We start from the raw sequence: 24,753 nt of genomic DNA on the forward strand, positions 1-24,753 counted from the left end.
ATGGATGATCATAAATCTGAGGATCAACACCTGGTGGCGGCAGCGCAGCACATTTTAAAGGCGTTGGCGGCAAGCAAGGCTGTCTCCGATGATCTGAGAAAAACTCTCTTGGATTTCGATATTCATCTGTCAGCCATGTCCATAGTTGAAAGGAGCATCAAGCAGCTAGAAAGGAAAATTAAATTTGCCGAAGGCAAAATAATGGCTTGGAAAGCAAAGAATTCGATGATATGGGACTGCAGTTCCAAGGAATCTTCCGAGTATTTAGAAGCAGTTAGTGAGATTCAAGCAGCCCTTCACAACTTGCAGAGTTTGAATGAACACGATAAAGATAAAGAACTACTCGGAAGAGCCAACCGAATCTTGCAGGTTGCCATAGCGAAACTGGAGGAAGAATTAGTTCATATCCTCGTTAAGCACAAGCAATACCTTGAACCGGAATCTTTCGCGAACGAGGCCGGTTCAGTTGATCTGGTTAATCCTGCGTTAATTCCAGATCTCAAGAGCATTGCAAATGTCATGTTCGGTTCCAAGTACCATCAGGAGTTTTGCCAGACTTTCATTTCTTCGAGACGTCACGCCTTGGACGAGTTCTTTGTGGTTCTTGAAATAGAAAGATTCAGCAACGAGAACGTCATGAAAATGGAAGGGAATTGCTTGAATCGCGAGATAAAGAAGTGGATTCGCGCCGTGAAGATAGTCTTTCAGGTGTATCTCGTCGCAGAGAGACGGTTGTGTAAGCAAATTCTTGGAGACTTCAACGACTCTGTTTATCAGTTCTGCTTCGCCGAGATAACTTTGAGTTTTGTGTTGAAACTTTTGAATTTTGGTGAGGCCGTAGCAACGGGAAACCGTTCGCCGGAGAAACTGTTCTGTTTTCTAGACATCTATGAAGTTTTGGAGAATCTCGCTGTCTATGTAGACATTTTGTTCTTTGAAGAATTTGGTTCATTTGTAAGAGATGAGTTTCACAAGCTTCTAAACAAGTTTGGTGAAGCTTCAAAGTTCACATTCTTAGCATTTAAAAGTGCTATTGCAAATGATCCTTCAAAGGCGCGATTCCCTGGCGGCGGAGTTCACCATCTTACCAAATATGTAATGAATTTCATCAAGACACTGGCGGAATACGGCGAGGCACTCAACCTTCTCCTGGCGGACGAGACTCCGGCCGATCCGGACGACGACGGCCATCCTTTGGCTCGCGAATTCTGGTCGGTGGCGGCCACTCTTGAATCCAACCTGATCAATAAGTCCAAATTGTACAAAGATGTGGCATTGCAACATGTATTCATGATGAATAACATTCACTACATGGTCCAAAAGGCTAAGTCCTCGGAACTAAGCTTAGTATTCGGCGATCGATGGCTTCGTCGGCACATTGCTAAGTTCCGAGATAATGCTAGAAGCTATGAGAGGGTAACTTGGGGTCCAATACTCTCTATTCTGAAACAAGAAAACACTGAATCGAATTGCACTTCTTCGAAGGAAAATCTAAAGAAAAAGTGCAAAGATTTCAATGCTTCTTTTAGTGAAACCTATAGGTCACAAACAGGGTGGTGTATTCCAGATACTGAACTCCGTGAAGATGTACAAATCTTAATTTCTCAGAAAGTTGTTCATGCTTACCGGCAATTCACTGGGAGATATTCATCAAGCATTGATGAGAAGTGGAAAAAGTACACTGTAGATGATATAGAGAACTATGTATTGGACCTTTTTGTAGGTTCACCAAAGTCTTTGCATTATTTTTCATCATCAGCACAGATACTGAAAAGGGATAAGAGTGTTTGATGAAGATTTTTTTTTTTTCATTTCTTCTTTTTGTTGTCTTAGTTTTAGCAATTGGGGATGCCTTTTACAATATTTTAGTTTTCTTATACCATTGACATTAAATAAAACTAATGTGGCCTCACCTTGTTACTCAATTTGGATGAACATATTGTGCTCTTATTACATAACAGCTTTGTTAACATTTTATATAAATGAGTTTTTATTGGCTTTTGTCTTTATAAAAACGGGTTGAATATCTAAATTTAAGTAGTCTATTTTAAGTTTTGGACATTACTATGTATTATTAAGTCTTAAAACTTTATAATTAGTATATATGATATGATAAAACAAAATAATAGTATTCTTATGATGTAATTTTTTTTATAATTATTAGGATCAAATCACTATAAATATATATTAGGATTAACCATAAAAAATGTCCTCGAATTATTCAACCACCGACAATAATGACTTCCACTTTTATTATCGACAAAAATAATTTTTAATAATTTAAGAACGTGCACAAAATACCCGTCCGTCAAGAAAGGTATATTCCGTTAACGAAAAAACATACGTGACGCGCGCTCTCTCTCTCTTATTTCTTCTTCTTCCTCAAAGTGTATCCCCATCTCCATCTCTAAAATTAATAACCCTAAACCCCGAATCTCCCAAATCTCTATGCTCTTCTTTTCCTCCCGATGCCATAGCCACTGCTTTGTCTACTTCTCTTCGCAACACCAGAAGCTATAGCACAACAATAAAAAAACTACACTCAGAACTATAACGTGAGTACGATCAGAATAGAAGGAAAGCTTGACGGTCAGAGCTGGAAGGCGAGCGCCACAACCAAAACTGAAAGGCGAGCACCGCTGGATCTGGAAAGCAAGCGCCGCCGGGTCTGGAAGGCGAGCTTCACGGGTGGGAGTTGGCTCCATCCCAAGTCTCTTTCCTCCATCATTCGTCGCAACAACAATTTCTACCTTCTCCATTATTTCATTCACTGTTGTTGACTTAGCTCTTCACATCTGCTTCTGATTTTGTTTCTATCGTTAAATCTGTTTTGTTGAAATCAGAGTGAATTATTATTGGTATTGTTGTTGTTATTGTTGTTAGTGTTAATGGACTGTGAGAGTGGAATGAATTTTTAGAGGGATGACGATGGGATATGGTGACGGCAAGACGGTGAAGATTGTAAACCCTGGTTAAATTAGTAGATAATTAGTTAATAAATTAGTTTTCAATAATAAAGATTAGAAATGTGAATATTATATCAAATTAGGATAGAACTCATCAAAACGAGAATTTTGACACTAATTTCGAAGAAAACGGTCCAAGATTGGACCGAAGAGCCAAATCGGTTGAACCAGACCCAAACCGAGCCGTCGGTCCAACCGGACCAACTCATTAAATGAAGCCAAACTCCTTTCTCTCCCTCACTTGGCTGCAGCAGCGTGAAACGCTTCCAGGGAGGGGAGAAAGCTTCCAAAACCCTATGGTAACATTTTGATCACCGTAACTTCTCCGTCCGAGCTCCAATCGCCGCACCGTTTGCGGCCACGCATTTATCACGTCGAGCTCTACGTTTCTACCAGAACAATTTCACTTGTAACTTTTTTAATCACTCTCATCCCTCTTTTCTCCCAATTTTCAAATTTTTAATGGGAAGGTTGAATTTCTTTGATTTATGATGTTTTAGGATCCAATTAGCTTGAGGAAAACATTCACTCTTGCTTATGTGAAGCTTGGGTAAGGTGAGGACACGATAATTTTAGTTTAATTTTATTAAATTTGAGCTTTGAGTATTAAATTGGACATATAAGTGTTATGAATGTGTATTAGGTTGTGAATAAATAATTGGAGCTTGAAATTGTGAATATTGGAACTTAGAGAAAGCTGATTAGTTGAATTTTGAAGGGGCTGCCTTGGTTTTAAGTAATTTACTTTGGTCGTTACGTGAAAATCGGCCAAGGTATAGTTTAGGTTTCTTGCATTTAATATATAATGTTCTGTGAAAACTTAGGCTAGATGACCACAGGATAAGTTGAAATGCAGGTGTATGTTAATGTTTAGTAATTTGTTGTCAAATATATTTGGTTGGTGCTTGTGGATTAACTGGTGATTTGGTGAATTATTGATTTGAGGTATAACTAATGTGGAGGTTGTTGTGATAATGAGGTATTTTGTATTAAAAGCCTAGAATTTGTGAACTATGATTCTTAGTTGAATTTTGGTTGTTGGATTTGAATATTGTATGAGTATAATTGTTGATCTGAGGTAGATTTATTGTGGTGATTGTTATGATGATGAGGAAGGGTGTGTTGAATTGAAAAGAATGCAAGTTTGGACCCGAAAAAGGTGGCAAATTCTGAGTTTTAGAAGAGATGCTGCCGAAATTTTATAAAAAATTAGAGATTTTGTTTATATGATTATTTAAAAAGATTTAGATTCAAAGGTTATATGGTTTGATTTTGAGTTATTAAGAAAATGAGCATGTTTTAAGTTTGATTCATTTAGAAAAGAATGAATTAAGTTTTGAATTGGAACTATTGATGGATGGAACGAGAGGTGTGATAATGGAGGATAAGGATTGAATATGATTGATGTATGATGATGAATGAGATGCAATTGAGAATGATGTGGATGTTGATGAATTATAATTGAATTATTTATATGGCTTATGAATTTGAATAATCTGAGATACGAGATTCCCTAGATTAAGTGTCATGGCTTGCCACCACGTGTACCACGTTGCGCTTTTATTTTGCGATTTTTATTTCCTCTTTTTTTCAAGGCTCCTAGCATATTATAATTCTTCTGCTATTATATGTACTCATTTTATTTTAGAGGTCGTAATACCACACCACCTCTATTTTACAACTTAAGCGTAAAGCTTAGTGTGGTAGGGTGTTACATTATGGTATCAGAGCAGTTCGTTCCTATAGAGCCTGAGAGACGGACTGATTGTGCTTCTGTGCATTCTCTGTATATGTGTTTATGTGCTATAGGATATCTGATTGATATATATGGCATAAACGTTTGTGAGCATGCATTTGGAACTTAAGGCATCAGACTTGCGATATTGAGACTGATCAACTTAATATCACTTGTTTGGTGTGTATGGGGACCAGATGTCGACTCGCAAACGCGGTCGCGGGCGAGGTAGAGGTAGGATATGCATCGTTAATCCTACCCCCACAGGGACTAATCCAGTAGAATTTATGGCTGCTTTGGGAAATATGGCTGCAGCTATGCAGGCAACAGCTGAGGCACTGGGTAATCAGATAAACCAGGGTAATCATGGGAACAATAATGATGAGGACGGTCCTATGGCACTTGCTACATTTCTGAAAGTTCGCCCTCCGACTTTTAGGGGAACCTCAAATCCCACTGATGCAGATAATTGGATTCAGGCTATGAAAAGGGCGTTATAGGCCCAACAGGTTCTTGAAGAGCAATGGGTTGAGTTTGGAACTTATCAGTTGCAAGGTGAAGCTCAGTATTAGTGGCAGAGAACACAACGTATCCTGCAGCCTGATGGTGCTGTGATTCCTTGGGAGGTTTTTCGAACAGAATTCTATAAGAAATATTTTCCTAATTCAGCCAAAAATGCCAAGGAACTTGAATTAAGGCAGTTAAAGTAGGGACAGATGACTGTTGCTGAGTATACTAGCAAATTCGAAGAGTTATGTCGCTTTTCTCGTATCTGTCAAGATGCGCCTGAAGATTTTGCTAAATGAAAGTGTATTAAGTATGAAGGAGGTCTTCGGAGTGATATTCTGAGCTTCGTTGTCCCAATGGAGATCAGTGTGTTTTCTAAATTGGTGAATAAGAGTAGGGTGGCTGAGGATTATATGAGGAAGGCAGCAGCAGAGAAAGGAAGTTTGAGGGTGCCTTTTCAGAGGCTTTTAGGGAGGAACTTTGCTCCGAGAGGTAAGAATTTCAAGCGTGGAGGCTTTGTTTCGCAGCAGACTCAGGGCCAGGGTAATTACAGAAGGCCGAATACTAATGTTAATCAGGGAAGAAGGTTTGGGAAGCAGCCACATCAGGATCTGAATTGTCAGAGGTGCGGAAAATATCACCCTGGAGTTCCGTGTAGGTTAGGACTTGGAGTATGCTATTCTTGTAGACAGCCCGGGCATATAGCCACTAATTGCCCAGAGAAGAAGAAGTATGAGACTGGTAGCGTGCAATAGACAGGGAGAGTATACACCGCTTCTACCATAGGTGTTGAGGGATCTGAGACATTGAATAGAGGTAATTGTGAAATGGCTGGTAAAATCTTAAATGCTTTATTTGATTCAGGATCGTCTCATTCATTTATTGCATTTGAAAAGACCAACAAGTTAGGATTGAAAATGGTGGTTTTAGGTTATGATTTGAAAGTATATAATGCTACTCATGAAGCTATGGTGACTAGGATAGGATGTCCACAAGTTCCCTTTCGAGTACAACAGCGTGAATTTGTGCATGATTTGATTTGTTTACCTATGACTAGTCTTGATCTCATTTTGAGATTGGATTGGTTATCCAAGAATCATGTTTTGCTTGATTGTTCTGAGAAGTTAGTACAATTTATGCTGGAAGGGTTAAAAGCACCGGTTGTGGTGAATAGTTACTATTTGAATTCTATGATAGTAAACTGTTCTGGAACTGAATGTCAGGGTATTATGTTATTAACTGCGGGAGTATCAGGTGATGATAAGAGTTTAGAGCAGATTCCGGTTGTATGTAAATTTCCAGATGTGTTTTCAGATGATATTAATGAATTTTCCCCTAACCGGGAAGTGAAATTTGCAATTGAGTTGGTGCCTAGAGCCGGTCCGACTTTGATTACTCCTTACAGGATGTCACCTTTAGAAATGGCTGAACTGAAAGCTCAGCTGGAAGATCTGTTGGGTAAGCATTTTATCCGACCAAGTGTTTCTCCGTAGGGAGCGCCAGTGTTACTGGTAAAGAAGAAGGATGGGAGTATGCGGTTATGTGTCGATTATCGACAATTGAATAAGATCACTGTGAAGAATAAATATCTGTTGCCTAGAATCGATGATCTAATGGATCAGTTACAGGGTGCTGGTGTGTTTTCTAAGATTGACCTACGATCCGGGTATTATCAGATAAGGGTTAGAGACGAGGATATTCCGAAAATTGCTTTCAGAACCCGTTATGGTCATTATGAGTATACAGTGATGTCTTTCGGGATAACTAATGCCCCGACTGTATTTATGGATTATATGAAAAAGATTTTCCGACCGTATCTGGACAAGTTTGTTATTGTCTTTATTGATGACATTCTTGTTTATTCTAAGTCTAAAGAGGAACATGCTGAACACTTGCGAACTGTGCTGCAAATTCTGAGAGACAGAAAGTTATATGCTAAGTTATCTAAGCAGGAGATAGATGTGGATCCTGCTAAGGTAGAAGCAGTGATGAATTGGGAGCGACCAACTTTAGTGACAGAGATCAGGAGTTTCCTAGGTTTGTGGTGCACGAAATTGTAAATCACACTTTTCACAATTCATACCACTAACCAGCAAGTGCACTGGGTCGTCCAAGTAATACCTTACGTGAGTAAGGGTCGATCCCACAGAGATTGTTGGCTTGAAGCAAGCTATGGTTGTCTTGTAACACTTAGTCAGGATATCAATTATAATTATCAGTTGACTTGCAAATGAACAAGAGAGCATGGATTAAATAATACTTATTATGCAGTAATGGAGAATATGTTGGAGTTTTGGAGATGCTTTGTCTTCTGAATCTCTGGTTTTCCCATGTCTTCTTCTTCACGCACGCAAGGTTCCTCCTATGGCAAGCTGTGTGTTGGTGGATCACCGTTGTCAATGGCTGCCATCCGTCCTCTCAGTGAAAATGGTCTAGGTGCGCTGTCACCGCACGACTAATCATCTTCGGTTCTCACTCATGCTGGAATAGGATCCATTGATCCTTTTGCGTCTATCACTACGCCTAACCCTTGTGAGTTTGAAGCTCATCACAGTTATTCAATCACTGAATCCTACTCGGAATACCACAGACAAGGTTTAGACTTTCCGAATTCTCTAGAATGCTGCCAATGGATTCTAGCTTATACCACGAAGATTCTGATTAAGGAATCCAAGAGATACTCATTCAATCGAAGGTAGAATGGAGGTGGTTATCAGGCACGCGTTCATAGATTGAGAACAGTGATGAGTGTCACGGATCATCACATTCATCATATTGAAGTGCGAATGAACATCTTAGATAGAAACAAGCGTGTTTGAATAGAAAACAGAAATAGTTGCATTAATTCATCGAGACGCTGCAGAGCTCCTCACCCCCAACAATGGAGTTTAGAGACTCATGCCGTCAAAAAGTACAAAGTTCAGATCTAAAATTTCATGAGGTACAGAATAAATCTCTAAAAGTTGTTTAAATACTAAACTAGTAACCTAGGTTTACAGCAAATGAGTAAACTAAGATAGATAGTGCAGAAATCCACTTCCGGGGCCCACTTGGTGTGTGCTGGGGCTGAGACTTGAGCTTTTCACGTGCCTGTGCTGTTTCTGGAGTTAAACATCAGGTTGTAACCTGTTTTGGGTGTTTAACTCCAACTTGTAACCTGTTTCTAGCGTTTAACGCCAGAATGGAACATGGAACTGGCGTTAAACGCCAGTTTACGTCATTTATCTTGGAGCAAAGTATGGACTATTATATATTGCTGGAAAGTCCTGGATGTCTACTTTTCAACGCAATTGAGAGTGCACCAATTGAACTTCTGTAGCTCCAGAAAATTCATTTCAAGTGCAGGGAGGTCAAAATCCAACAGCATCAGCAGTCCTTTTTCAGCCTAAATCAGACTTTTGCTCAAATCCCTCAATTTCTGCCAGAAAATATCTGAAATCACAGAAAAACACACAAACTCGTAGTAAAGTCCAGAAATATAAATTTTGCATGAAAACTAATAAAAACATACTAAAAAGTAGCTAGAACCTACTAAAAACTACCTAAAAATAATGCCAAAAAGCGTATAAATTATCCGCTCATCACAAACGAAACTTAAATTGTTGCTTGTCCCCAAGCAACTTAAAATCAAATAGGATAAAAAGAAGAGAATATACTATAAATTCCAAAATATCAATGAAGCTTAGTTCTTATTAGATGAGCGGGACTAGTAGCTTTTTGCTTCTGAACAGTTTTGGCATCTCACTTTATCCTTTGAAGTTTAGAATGATTAGCATATATAGGAACTCAGAATTCAGATAGTGTTATTAATTCTCCTAGTTTAGTATGTTGATTCTTGAACACAGCTACTTTATGAGTCTTGGCCGTGGCCCTAAGCACTTTGTTTTCCAGTATTACCACCGGATACATAAATGCCACAGACACATAACTGGGTGAACCTTTTCAGATTGTGACTTAGCTTTGCTAAAGTCCCCAATTAGAGGTGTCCAGAGTTCTTAAGTACACTCTTTTACTTTGGATCACGACTTTAACCACTCAGTCTCAAGCTTTTCACTTGGACCTGCATGCCACAAGCACATGGTTAGGGACAGCTTGATTTAGCCGCTTAGGCCTGGATTTATTTCCTTGGGCCCTCCTATCCATTGATGCTCAAAGCCTTGGATCCTTTTTACCCTTGCCTTTTGGTTTTAAGGGCTATTGGCTTTTTTTGCTTGCTTTTTCTTTTTCTTTTATATTTTTTTTGCCATTTTTTTCGCAAGCTTTTGTTATTCACTGCTTTTTCTTGCTTCAAGAATCAATTTTATGATTTTTCAGATTATCAATAATATTTCTCTTGTTAATCATTCTTTCAAGAGCCAACAATTTTAACATTCATAAAATTCAATATAAAAAATATGCACTGTTCAAGCATTCATTCAGAAAACAAAAAGTATTGTCACCACATCAATATAATTAAACTAATTTCAAGGATGAATTCAAAACTCATGTACTTCTTGTTCTTTTGTTTTTAGAACATTTTTCATTTAAGAGAGGTGAAGGATTCATGGAGTTATTCATAGCTTTAAGACATAGACACTAGACAATAATGATCATGTAGTAAAGACACAAAACATAGACAAACATAAAGTATGAAAATCGAAAAAAAAACAGAAAAATAAGAACAAGGAAGTTAAGGAATGAGTCCACCTTAGTGATGGCGGCTTGTTCTTCCTCTTGAAGATCTAATGGTGCTCCTCTATGTCTCTTTCTTGCCTTTGTTTTTCTTCCCTCAAGGCTCTTTGATCTGCAATCAAATGCTCTACCACTGAACTATGGACCCTTGAGATGAACCTCTCCATCTATCATGACTCAAATATGGAAGCAACTGCCTTCCCTTTCCTCTTTCTAGAGGTTTCTCCGGCCTTAAGTGCCATAAATGGTTATGAAAAAACAAAAAACAACGCTTTTTTCACACCAAACTTAAAAGGTTTGCTCGTCCTCGAGCAAAAGAAGAAAGAAGGGAGTAGAAGGAGAAGTGGAGGAGATGGAGGTGTGTGAATGGGTGGGTTTGGGAGGGAAATGGTTTGATTTTGAATGGTGAGGTAGGTGGGGATCCTGTGGGGTCCACAGATCCTGAGGTGTCAAGAATTTCTCATCCCTGCACCATTTAGGCGTGTAGAACGCCCTCTTAGTGCAATCCTGGTGTTTAACGCCAGACTGCTGCTTGTTTCTAGCGTTAAACGCCAGCTTGCAGCCTGTTTCTGGCGTTTAACGCCAGTTTGATGCTCCTTTCTGGCGTTAAACGCCAGTCTGATGCTTCTTACTGGCGTTTAAACGCCAGTAAGCTTATCCTCCAGTGTGTGCTATTTTTAATGCTGTTTTTATTTTGCTTTAATTTTTGCAGTTGTTTTTGTGACTTCACATGATCATCAACCTAAAGAAAACACAAAATAACAATGGAATTTTAACAAAGATAGATAAAATTGGGTTGCCTCCCAATAAGCGCTTCTTTATCGTCTTTAGCTGGACTATTACTGAGCTTTTAATCTAGTCTGCAATGTCTACAAACCATGGAGCTTCCTGAATAGCAAATAATTGCTCATCCAGAAAGGTTTCAGAGATCTCAATGGGAGGGAAGGACGCTCCCACTACTGGTTCTATCCGGGACAGGTGATCAGCTACTTGATTTTCTGTCCCTTTTTTGTCTCTTATTTCTATATCAAACTCTTGCAGAAGCAACACCCATCTTATGAGCCTGGGTTTTGAATCCTGCTTTGTGAGTAGATATTTAAGAGCAGCATGGTCAGTGTACACAATCATTTTTGATCCTACTAAATAAGATCTAAATTTGTCAATGGCATAAACCATTGCAAGCAATTCCTTTTCTATGGTTGTGTAGTTCTTCTGCGCATTATTTAGAATACGGCTGCCATAATAAATGATGTGCAGAAGCTTATCATGCCTTTGTCCCAATACTGCACCAATGGCATGGTCACTGGCATCACACTTTAGTTCGAATGGTAATGCCCAGTTTGGTGTAGAAATGATTGGTGCTGTGACCAACTTAGCTTTCAGAGTCTCAAAGGCCTGCAAACACTCTTTGTCAAAGACAAATGGTGTATCAGTAGCCAGCAGATTGCTAAGAGGTTTTGCGATTTTTGAAAAATCCTTAATAAACCTTCTATAGAATCCTGCATGCCCCAGAAAGCTTCTGATTGCCTTAACATTGGCAGGTGGTGGTAATTTTTCAATTACCTCTACCTTAGCTTGATCCACCTCTATTCCCTTGTTCGAAATTTTGTGCCCAAGGACAATTCCTTCAGTCACCATAAGTGACATTTCTCCCAGTTTAAAACCAGGTTAGTCTCTTGGCACCTCTTTAGAACGAGTGCTAGATGGTCAAGACAGGAGCTGAATGAATCTCCAAATACTGAAAAGTCATCCATGAAGACTTCCATAAATGTTTCTACCATATCAGAGAAAATAGAAAGCATGCACCTTTGAAAGGTTGCAGGTGCATTGCACAGACCAAATGGCATCCTTTTGTATGCAAATACTCCAGATGGACATGTGAATGCTATTTTCTATTGATCCTGGGGATCTACTGCAATTTGGTTATAACCTTAATATTCATCCAGAAATCAGTAGTAATCATGACCTGCTAGTCTTTCTAGCATCTAGTCTATGAATGGTAAAGGAAAATGATCCTTTCTGGTAGCTGTATTGAGCCTTCTGTAATCAATACACATACGCCACCCTGTAACTGTTCTTGTAGGAACCAGTTTATTCTTTTCATTATGAACCATTGTCATGCCACCCTTCTTAGGGATGACTTGGACAGGGCTTACCCAGGGGCTATCAGAAATAGGATAAATAATTCCAGCCTATAGTAATTTAGTGACCTCCTTCTGCACCACCTCCCTCATGGCTGGATTCAGCCGCCTCTATGGTTGAACCACTGGCTTAGCGTCATCCTTCAATAGGATCTTGTGCATGCATCTGGCTGGGCTAATGCCCTTAAGATCACTGATGGACCACCCAAGAGCTGTCTTGTGTGTCCTCAGCACTTGAATTAGTGCTTCCTCTTCATGTGACTCTAAGGTAGAGCTTATGATTACAGAAAAAGTGTCACCTTCTCCCAAAAATGCATATTTCAGGGATGGTTGTAATGATTTGAGCTCGAATTTAGGAGGTTTCTCCTCTTCCTAAGGGATTTTCAGAGGTTCTATTATTCTCTTTGGTTCCTCCAGATCAGGTTGAACATCTTTAAAGATATCCTCTAGCTCTGATTCGAGACTCTCAGTCATATTGACCTCTTTCACCAGAGAGTCAATAATATCAATGCTCATGCAGTCGTTTGGGGTGTCTGGATGCTGCATAGCTTTGACAACATTCAACTTAAACTCGTCCTCATTGACTCTCAGGGTTAATTTCCCTTTTTGGACGTCAATGAGGGTTCGTCCAGTTGCTAGAAAAGGTCTTCCTAGAATGAGAGTTGCACTCTTGTGCTCCTCCATTTCTAGCACCACAAAGTTAGTGGGAAAGGCAAATGGCCCAACCTTGATAATCATGTCTTCAATCACGCCTGATGGATATTTAATAGAGCCATCAGCAAGTTAGAGACATATCCGGGTTGGTTTGACTTCTTCAGTCAAACCAAGCTTTTTGATAGTGGATGCAGGTATTAGGTTGATACTTGCTCCAAGATTACATAGAGCTTTCTTGGTACAAGTACCCTCTAATGTGCATGGTATCATGAAGCTTCCGGGATCTTTAAGCTTTTCTGGTAAGCTTTTTAGAATGACTGCACTGCATTCTTCAGTGAGGAAAACTTTTTTAGTTTCTCTCCAGTCCTTCTTATGACTCAATATCTCTTTCATGAACTTAGCATAAGAGGATATTTGCTCAAGTGCCTCTGCAAACGGAATCTTTATTTCAAGAGTCCTGAGATAGTCTACAAAGCGAACAAATTGCTTATCCTGCTCCGCTTGGCGGAGTCTCTGAGGATAAGGCATCTTGGCTTTGTATTCCTCAACCTTAATTGCTGCAGGTTTATTTCCTACAGAGGTGGTTGGAAAAGCCTTCTTAGAGGGGTTGCTATCAGCACTTGTATGTGTCTGATCCCTCACTGCGTTTGAACGCCAGGATCAGAAGCTAAATTGGCGTTTGACGCCCAATTCCTACCTGTTTCTGGCGTTTGAACGCCAGAACTGAGCTCCCATTGGGCGTTTAACGCCAGCTTTTTGCTTGTTTGTGGTGTTTGAACGCCAGAACTGAGCATGGGTTGGGCGTTTAACGCCAGCTCTTCACCCTTTTCTGGCATTTGAGCGCCAGAATTATTCCTCTCTGGGCTCTTACTATCCTCAGAGGGATTTTGGGTAGCAGTTTGTTCATTTCTTGGCTTCCTGCTACTTTGAAGTGAGGTATTTAATGTTTTCTCACTTCTTAATTGAACTGTTTGGTACTCTTCTGTTATTTGTTTTGATAACTGTTATTTTGTTTGCTTCAACTGTACTTCCATATTCATATTAGCCATTCTTGTGTCTTGTAGTATCTCCTTGAATTCGGCTAGCTGTTTTGTTAGAGAATCTAATTGCTGATTGAATTCAGTAACTTGTTCTGCAGGACTGAGTTCAACAATTACTGTTTTAGCCTCTTCTTTCATGGAAGACTCACTACTTAGGTACAGATGCTGATTTCTGGCAACTGTATCAATAAGCTCTTGAGCTTCTTCAATTGTCTTTCTCATGTGTATAGATCCACTAGCTGAGTGGTCCAAAGACATCTGAGCTTTCTCTGTAAGCCCATAATAGAAGATGTCTAACTGTACCCACTTTGAAAATATTTCAGAGGGGCATTTTCTTAGCATCTCTCTGTATCTCTCCCAGGCATCATAAAGAGATTCATTATCTCCTTGTTTGAAGCCTTGGATAGCCAGCCTCAGCTGTGTCATCCTTTTTGGAGGGAAATATTGATTCAAAAATTTTTCTGACAGTTGTTTCCATGTCCTTATGCTGGCCTTGGGTTGGTTATTTAACCACCTCTTAGCTTGATCTCTCACAGCAAATGGGAACAATAACAGTCTGTAGACATCCTGATCTACTTTCTTATCATGTACTATGTTAGTAATTTGTAAGAACTGTGCCAGAAACTCAGTAGGTTCTTCCTGTGGAAGACCGGAATACTGGCAATTTTGCTGCACCATGATAATGAGCTGAGGATTCAACTCAAAACTACTGACTCCGATGGAGAGTATACAAATACTACTCCCGTATGAAGCAGTAGTGGGATTAGCATATGACCTCAGAGTCCTTCTGAACTGTTCATTTCCACTTAGGTCCATGATGGAGAAAGGGAGATGACGTGGATTTATTTTATTTATTTTATTATAAAAAATTTTTTCAAAATAATAAAATAAAATAAAATAAAAACTAAAATAAAAATAAAAAAATTTTGAAAATATTTTATGAAGATTTTCGAAAAAGTGAGGAGAAAGAAAGTGGTTAGGATATTTTTGAAAAAGATATGATTTTAAAAATCTTAAAAGGATATGATTTGAAAAATTTTGAAATAATTGTTTAAAAATAGTTAGAAAATATATTTTTGATATTTGAATTTTATTATGAAAGAGAAAAACACACAAAAGATACATGACTTAAAATTTTTAAATCCAATGCTCCTTGTTTTCGAAAATTTTGGAGGAAAAACACCAAGGCACACCAAACTTAAAAATTTTAAGATCAAAACACAAAGAAGAATCAAGAACACCTTGAAGACTCACAAGAACAACAAGAACAAAAGAAGAAACACCAAACTTAAAATTTTTAAAAAACCAAAATAAGATTTTCGAAAACTAAAGGAAAATTAACAAGAGAACACCAAACTTAAAATTTGGCACAAGATTTAATCAAAGAAGAAAAAAAAATTTATTTTTGAAAAAGTTTTAAAAGGAAGATACCCAATTACCAAGAACACAAGCACAACGCTCTAACCAACTGAGCTATAAATTTAACGTGTTTTAAAAAGGTATTTTTTTTAAAGGAAAACAAAAACATGCAACTCGAAAATAGAAAGATAAAGAAAAGCATGCAATTGACACCAAACTTAAAATATGACACTAAACTCACAGAAAAACTCAAAATTAATAAAGAAAAATAATATTTTTGAAAAAATTTTTGAAAAGAAAATAAAAGACTCTGACCCAAAAGACAAAATTTTCCTAATCTAAGCAACAAGATTCATCGTCAGTTGTTCAAACTCAAACGATCCCCGGCAACGACGCCAAAAACTTGGTGCACAAAATTGTAAATCACACTTTTCACAATTCGTACCACTAACCAGCAAGTGCACTGGGTCGTCCAAGCAATACCTTACGTGAGTAAGGGTCGATCCCACAGAGATTGTTGGCTTGAAGCAAGCTATGGTTATCTTGTAACTCTTAGTCAGGATATCAATTATAATTATCAGTTGGCTTGCAAATGAACAAGAGAGCATGGATTAAATAATACTTATTATGCAGTAATGGAGAATATGTTGGAGTTTTGGAGATGTTTTGTCTTCTGAATCTCTGCTTTCTCCCTGTCTTCTTCTTCACGCACGCAAGGTTCCTCCTATGGCAAGCTGTGTGTTGGTGGATCACCGTTGTCAATGGCTACCATCCGTCCTCTCAGTGAAAATGGTCCAGGTGCGCTGTCACCGCACAACTAATCATCTGTCGGTTCTCACTCATGCTGGAATAGGATCCATTGATCCTTTTGCGTCTATCACTACGCCTAACCCTTGTGAGTTTGAAGCTCATCACAGTTATTCAATCACTGAATCCTACTCGGAATACCACAGACAAGGTTTAGACTTTCCGGATTCTAAAGAATGCTGCCAATGGATTCTAGCTTATACCACGAAGATTCTGATTAAGGAATCCAAAAGATACTCATTCAATCGAAGGTAGAACGGAGGTTGTTGTCAGGCACACGTTCATAGATTGAGAATAGTGAAGAGTGTCACGGATCATCACATTCATCATATTGAAGTGCGAATGAACATCTTAGATAGAAACAAGCGTGTTTGAATAGAAAACAGAAATAGTTGCATTAATTCATCGAGATGCTGCAGAGCTCCTCACCCCCAACAATGGAGTTTAGAGACTCATGCCATCAAAAAGTACAAAGTTCAGATCTAAAATGTCATGAGGTACAGAATAAATCTCTAAAAGTTGTTTAAATACTAAACTAGTAACCTATGTTTACAGCAAATGATTAAACTAAGATAGATAGTGCAGAAATCCACTTCCGGGGCCCACTTGGTGTGTGCTGGGGCTGAGACTTGAGCTTTTCACGTACCTGGGATGTTTTTGGAGTTAAACATCAGGTTGTAACCTGTTTTGGGCGTTTAACTCCAACTTGTAACCTGTTTCTGGCATTTAACGCCAGAATGGAACATGGAACTGGCGTTAAACGCCAGTTTACGTCATTTATCTTGGAGCAAAGTATGGACTATTATATATTTCTGGAAAGCCCTGGATGTCTACTTTGCAACGCAGTTGATAGCGCACAAATTGGACTCTTGTAGCTTCAGAAAATTCATTTCGAGTGTAGGGAGGTCAGAATCCAACAACATCAGCAGTCCTTTTTCAGCCTGAATCAGACTTTTGCTCAGATCCCTCAATTTCAGCCAGAAAATACCTGAAATCATAGAGAAATAAAAAAACTCGTAGTAAAGTCTAGAAATATGAATTTTGCATGAAAACTAATAAAAACATACTAAAAAGTAGCTAGAACCCACTAAAAACTACCTAAAAACAATGCCAAAAAGCATATAAATTATCCGCTCATCAGTTTAGCGGGGTATTATTGGAGATTCATTAAGGGATTTTCACAGCTTGCCTTAACTTTAACTAAATTGACTAGGAAGGATACGCCTTTTGTCTGGACTCCGGAATGTGAAGAGAGCTTCCAAGCATTAAAGCACAGGTTGACTACTGCACCTGTATTGGTATTACCTGAACCAAGTGAACCGTTTGAAGTGTATTGTGATGCATCTTTGAAAGGTTTGGGGTGCATTCTGATGCAGCACCAGAATGTTGTAGCATACGCCTCACGGTAATTAAGGCCACATGAAATGAACTATCTGACACATGATTTGGAACTTGCTGCTGTTGTGTTTGCTTTAAAGATCTGGAGGCACTACCTTTATGGCGTTAAGTTTCATGTTTTCTCAGACCATAAGAGTTTGAAATAACTTTTTAAGCAGAAAGAGTTGAATATGCGTCAGAGGAGGTGGATGGAGCTTCTGAAAGATTATGATTTTGAATTGAATTAACATCCAGGAAAAGCGAACGTTGTGGCGGATGCTTTGAGTTGGAAGTCTTTATATGCAGCTTAGATGATGCTACAGGAGGAATAATTACTAAAGGCATTTCAAGGTTTGAATTTGGGAATTAGAGAAGAATCTGGAATTTTGTGTTTGAGTCAGTTACAGATTTCAAGTTTAAATCAGAACTTCTAAAGGCTCATCGAGACAGTGAAATGTTACGTAAGGTATTACCAGTAGTTGAACAAGAAAAACAGTGGAGAGTGGTAGAAGGACAGGATGGTTTGTGGAGGTTCAAAAACCGAATTATTGTGCCAGATATTGGAGACCTGCGAGAGAGTATCTTGAAGGAAGATCATAAGAGCGGGTTTTCAATTCATGCAAGGAATACTAAAATGTATCAGGATCTGAAAGCGATGTTTTGGTGGCCAGGTATGAAGAATGATGTGGCATTGCATGTATCTAAATGTTTAATGTGTCAGAAGGTTAAGATTGAGCATCAGAGACCATCAGGGACCCTTTAGCCTTTGAAGATTTCACAATGGAAATGGGAGAGTATCGCAATGGATTTTGTGATAGGTTTGCCTAGAACCCGATCTGGTTATGACGCTATTTAGGTGGTTGTGGATCGACTGACGAAATCAGCTCACTTTCTTCCTATCCGAATAAGTTGCACAATGGAGGAATTGGCTCGAATGTATATCAAAGAGATTGTCAGGTTACATGGTGTGCCTTCTACTATTATATCTGACAGAGATCCCCGTTTTACATCAAGATTCTGGGGAGCTTTTCAGTGTACATTTGGGACTCAGTTAAGCTTAAGTACTGCGTATCACCCTCAGACAGATGGTCAGTCAGAGAGAACTATTCAGACCTTGGAAGATATGCTAAGGGCTTGTGTTTTGGACCAGCCAGCAAGCTGGGATCGGTATATGCCATTAATAGAATTTGCTTATAATAATAGCTATCATGCGAGCATCGGAATAGCTCCGTATGAGGCTATGTATGGCAGGAAATGTCAATCTCTGTTGTGTTGGTATGAAGCTGGAGAAAGGAGTTTGTTAGGGCCTGAGATGATAGCTGAAATGACTGAGCAGATAAAGAAAATTCATAATCAAATGCTTATAGCCCAAAGCCGCTAAAAGATCTATGCTGATTAGAGGCAAAAAGCCTTTGGAGTTTGAAGAAGGAAAACATGTCTTTCTGAAAGTTACACCAACCACTGGAGTGGGAAGAGCTATTAAGACTAAAAGGCTGAATCCCCATTATATTGGACCATTTGAGATTCTGAAGAGAATTGGACCAGTGGCTTATAGAATTGCCTTACCACCGTACCTTTCGAATTTGCATGATGTATTTCATGTATCATAGCTTCGGAAGTATACTTCTGATACAAGTCATGTTCTAGAACCAGAACCAATCCAAGTAAGAGAAGATCTAACGCTTCTAGTAATTTCAGTAAAAATTGATGATACTAGTATTAAACAATTACGCGGGAAGGAAGTATCATTGGTAAAAATAGCTTGGAGTCGAGCTGGTATCGAGGAACATACCTGGGAACTCGAATCAAATATGCGAAAGGACTACCCACATCCCTTTTCAGGTAACTGAATTTGAATTTTGAGGGCAAAATTCTTTATTAGGTGGGTAGGATATAAACTCCAGTTAAATTAGTAGATAATTAGTCAATAAATTAGTTTTTAAAAGAAAGATTAGAAATGTGAATATTATATCAAATTAGGATAGAGCTCATCGAAACGAGAATTTTGACACTAATTTCAAAGAAAACGGTTCAAGATTGGACCGAATGGGGCCGAACCGGTTGAACCGCACCCGAACCAGGCTGTCGGTCCAACTGGACCAACTCATTAAATGAAGCCAAACTTCTTTCTCTCCCTCATTTGGCTACAGCAGCGTGAAATGCTTCCAGGGAGGGGAGAAAGCTTCCGAAACCCTACTGTAACATTCCGATCCCCGTAACTTCTCCGTCCGAGCTCCAATCGCTGCACCGTTTGTGGCCATGCATTCACCACGTCGAGCTCTATGTTTTTACCAGAACAATTTTACTGGTAACTTGTTTAATCAATCTCAACCCTCTTTTCCCCCAATTTTCAAATTTTTAATGGGAATGTTGAATTTCTTTGATTTCTGATGTTTTAGGATCCAATTAGCTTGAGAAAAACGTTCACTCTTGCTTATGTGAAGCTTGGGTAAGGTGAGGATATGATAATTTTAGTTTAATTTTTTCAAATTTGAGCTTTGAGTATTAAATTGGATATATATGTATTATGAATGTGTATTAGGTTGTGAATAAATAATTGGAGCTTGAAATTGTGAATATTGGAACTTGGAGGAAGCTGATTAGTTGAATTTTGAAGGGGCTGCCTTGGTTTTAAATAATTTGCTTTGGTCGTTACATGGAAATCGGCCAAGGTATGGTTTAGGTTTCTTGCATTTAATATATAATGTTCTGTGAAAACTTAGGCTAGATGACCACAGGATAAGTTGGAATGCAGGTGTATGTTAATGTTTAGTAATTAGTTGTCAAATATATTTGGTTGGTGCTTGTGGATTAACTGGTGATTTGGTGAATTATTGATTTGAGGTATAACTATTGTGGATGTTGTTGTGATAATGAGGTATTTTGTATCAAAAGCCTAGAATTTGTGAACTATGATTCTTAGTTGAATTTTGGTTGTTGGATTTGAATATTGTATGAGTATAATTGTTGATCTGAGGTAGATTTATTGTGGTGATTGTTATGATGATGAGGAAGGGTGTGTTGAATTGAAAAGAATGCAGGTTTGTACCCGAAAAGGGTGGCAAAGTCCGAGTTTTAGAGTTATTAAGAAAATGAGCATGTTTTAAGTTTGATTCATTTAGAAAAGAATGAATTAAGTTTTGAATTGGAACTATTGATGGACGGAATGGGAGGTGTGATAATGAAGGATAAGGATTGAATATGATTGATGTATGATGATGAATGAGATGCAATTGAGAATGATGTGGATGTTGATGAATTATAATTGAATTATTTATATGGCTTATGAATTTGAATAATATGAGATACGAGATTCCCTGGATTAAGTGCCGTGGCTTGCCATCACGTGTACCAGGTTGAAAACTCGATACTCTGTTGACCCTACAACGTAAGTGTGACCGGGCACTATATAAATTCCTGGGAATGTTACCCCCATTGAGCAATATTGATTATTTGAGAAAAAGCTATGCATAGACTCTTGGGGATGCACGTCGGGGGACAGTCTAAGTACAATTCAAACTTATCGGGTTGGCTGGATAACCGACAGATGAGCCTCATCAGCCATAGGATAGACATGCATCATATGCATATTACTTGAGCTACTTGCTTGTGCTTTAATTGGGTATGCCTATATGTACTTGCCATGCTAAATGTGTATTTGTTACCTGCAGTAATTGTAACCTTCTTGTGTTTGCCTTTATCTGTTTATTTGTCTGTGAAAATGCATGATGGAACTGGAGGTATGGAGGAATGGCAGTATGGGACGTAGAATTAAGGTTAAGTTAAGTTAGGTTTAAATATTCTTAGAAAACCACCTTTTATGACTTCTGTTTAATACTTTAAGCTCTATAATCTGAGAGTCGGCGTTCTAGGATTGCCTCTGGCATTTTCAGGACCATATATATTATGTGTGTGGCACCTTTACCATACTGAGAACCTACGGTTCTCATTCCACACTATGTTGTTATTTTTCATATACAGGTCGGGAGCCATCTCGTTAGGCGTCTGGACTCTTAAAGCGGAGGGGTTACGGGATAGTGTTGTTGTATAGTTTTATTGTATAGTGATGTATATATATGTACCTAGCTTTCTCTTCGCATAACTTGTCCTTTTTTATCCTCTTAGAGGTTTATGGAGAGGCAGGATTGTGTATATGTACTTTTGGGTTTTGGATATGTATGTATATATGTGTAAATATTCTCCAGCTAGTCTTGACTTTGCAGGCTGAGTTAGGAGCTTGTTATTTTGTATTTTTGGCACTCTATTCCTACTTCTATTATCATATGTTTAATAGTTATGGTTTTCATAGCACGCAAGTGAGCTCGTTCCTTGAGTGTTGCGCTTTTATTTTGCGATTTTTATTTCCTCTATTTTTCAAAGCACCTAGCATATTATAATTCTTCTGCTATTATATGTACTCATTTTATTTTAGAGGTCGTAATACCACACCACCTCTGTTTTACGACTTAAGCGTAAAGTTTAGTGTGGTAGGGTGTTACAAAGATTGTAGTTTGAGTTTCAGATTGAGGTGAGATTCATGGTGTTACAGAAAGTATGAGAAGATGGCGACCATGTGATGATGGCAAGGGTGAGGATGCAGGTAATGGTTCAGGTGTGGTGGGCTCGAGGGATTTATTTGACGGAGTGGTGTATGTTGAGCGGTAGTAGTGACCGTGACGGAAGAGAGAGAGTCTCTGTTTGTCACATTAGACATTTTCATTAACGAAATATGCCTCTCTTGACGAATGGGTATTTTGTGCACGGTTTTAAATTATTAAAGATTATTTTTGTCGATAATAAAAGTAGAAGTCATTATTGTCAGCGTTTAAATAATTCAGAGACATTTTTGGTAATTAACTCATATATATTATAAAAAAAAATTTTACATTCTCATCTAATTATTTTAATTACTATCAAATCTATCATATTATATTTAAAGAGATTAAATAAGACATGTATTCTTGAATATTTTTATTTTTATTTTATTAGTATTCTAACTCTTGAGCTAAATTCTATAATCTATAACAAATCTTTTATGCTTTTGGTATATATTTTTTTTCCGTGTAATTAAGCCTAATGTGATTTTGATAAAAGCCAAAGTTTAAACTTTCAACATGCTTCATGACAATGTATAATTTTAACTTATACAGGATTATTATAATTATATCAAATCAAGAGTAATGCTAGTTATTAACTTAATAGACTAATGTTCACTATCAATTGAGTTAGGCAAACACATAACCGCTCATTAATAATAGAAAGGCAACTTCAGAAGAAAATGTGTATTTTATTTTCTTTACTATTAATTATTAAATATGTTTCATCCAGCCGTTCATCACTATGTCTATGGTTGACTAATTGTCATCAAGACTAATAAGTCATGTGAAAAAAGTGGTATTTTGTCCTCATACAAAGCCAACCCTTTAAATGTTACCTCTCTATGATTGAACAAAAATATCAATTTTGTTATTTTTTATTTTTAATATAAAGTTTGTCAAATGGTTCATTGAACACCACATACTTTTCATACTTTTCATAGCTGCATAATTGAAAAGGGAAGGAAAGACTTGGACTGTATCTTCTTCTAGTGGTGTACATTTAAAATTTAAAAATGATCTCATCCTGATAAGGATAAATTACACATTTAAAATGAAACAAAGCCAATATTATTCGTTTATCCTAAATTGATCTTGTTTTTTTATAAATGTCTTGTATAAATAGTTCTGGACAAAAACAATTTTAGTACTTAATAAATCATTCCGAGTATAGATTTACGCAATAATAAATTTGAGTAAATCGTCCTGAGATACAACGATTTACTGAGAACGAACACAGAGACACCATGGTTCACCCGTGATTTATTGGGAGACATAAAACATAGATAAGTCGTTTTTATCCAAAATGATTTAGTAGGTGGGGCGATTATATATATTGATTTTATCCACCGATTTAGTAGGAGCGACAAGTCTATATAAATTAGTTTTACCCACATCGATTTAGTGTGAGAGACATCGAGTTAATACTCAAAATAGTTCTTAAAATTTGACTCTCGACTCAATTTAGTCCTCAAAATTTTAATTGACTCTAATTATATTCTAAAATTTTAACCCGTGCCTCAATTTGACTCTTTTGTTGCTTTCCGTCACCGGAAAACTGCTCTGGCAATTTTGGTTGACATCTGGCACTATCAAAAAGATGTCGTTTAACTTTTGGCGCCCAAATTGCTTAGAAACAACGTAGTGTGACGTGAGAAAGGGGTTAACTATCTCAAAATAAAACCCTCAATTGACTCTTCTTCTTCCTCCTCCTTCCTTCGTATACGTATCCTCAGAGAAAAATTATGGGTGTCGCTATAACTAAAGCTTGAAGCTTTTTTTACTTGTTTTGCCCCCCATTGTGAAGACTAATTGCCTGAAAATCACCATCTCTTCAAAAACTGGTTAGTAACAAAATCATTGCTCTCAACATATAATGCTCTATTTTTTGTAAAATGTTGCATGAGGTTTGTTTTTCATTTTTTTGCTCTATTTCATGAGGTTTGTTTTTCTTTTTCTTTTTTTTTTTTTTTGCTCTATTACCCTAACGGAGGCTGTAACAGCCCAGACCACCTGCTAGCACGATATTGTCCGCTTTAGCACACAAGGCCTCACGGTTTTGTCTTTGACGATAGGGATGCTAGCCGAAGCACCCCACACTCACTCGTCAAAACACGTTATGCTAGGAAGAGGTATCCACACCCTTATAAAGCATGCTTCGTTCCCCTCCCCAACCGATGTGGGACCTTACAATCCACCCCTTAAGGGAGTCCAGCGCCCTCGCTGGCACATCGATCCGGGTTCTGGCTCTGATACCATCTGTAACAGCCCAGGCCACCTGCTAGCACGATATTGTCCGCTTTAGCACATAAGGCCTCACGGTTTTGCCTTTGACGATAGGGATGTTAGACGAAGCCCCCCACACTCACTCGTCAAAACGCGTCATGCTAGGGAGAGGTATACACACCCTTATAAGGCATGCTTCGTTCCCCTCCCCAACCGATGTGGGACCTTACAGAGGCAAAGCAGACACACCCAAAATTATTGCTATTGCTTCTGGTACATATCATAATCTTTCTCTTGCAGGTTCTGTAACACTGTAACTCTTCGAACCTACTCAATTTCTCTTTATTTATTATTATTTTTTTAAGTTAATTAATTTTGATACATTAAGAGTAGTGTAAACTTGTTTGCAGCGTCATCTTAACAAATTTGTTGTCTTATATGACCAATTAAAGTGGATGTATTAAAGTATGAAATTTTTGCTGTTAGATTAGGCTTTGGGTAAAATTTTCTGCGGATAGTGTATGTAGATTGCATCTTTTAACTTTTCGGTTCATGTTTCAAAAAGAATTCTTTTTTGGGAAGAAAGAAATAAATAAAAAACTATGGTTTTGTGTACTTGAACATAAGTGACAAAGGTGTTGAGTGACAACAAAAAAAGTAAGTTGGGAGTGGAGT

At 38.0% G+C, this 24,753-nt stretch overlaps 1 protein-coding gene across 1 annotated transcript; it reads left to right on the forward strand.

The window, feature by feature from the left end:
- LOC112717886 (exocyst complex component EXO70E2) lies at window positions 1–1,791 on the forward strand. Its single transcript, XM_025769811.2, has one exon. The coding sequence runs from the start codon at window positions 1–3 to the stop codon at window positions 1,789–1,791; it is 1,791 nt and encodes a 596-aa protein (XP_025625596.1).
- Window positions 1,792–24,753: the final 22,962 nt, after the last annotated feature.

This window comes from Arachis hypogaea, chromosome 10, assembly GCF_003086295.3.
Source record: "Arachis hypogaea cultivar Tifrunner chromosome 10, arahy.Tifrunner.gnm2.J5K5, whole genome shotgun sequence".
NCBI classification, from domain to species: domain Eukaryota; kingdom Viridiplantae; phylum Streptophyta; class Magnoliopsida; order Fabales; family Fabaceae; genus Arachis; species Arachis hypogaea.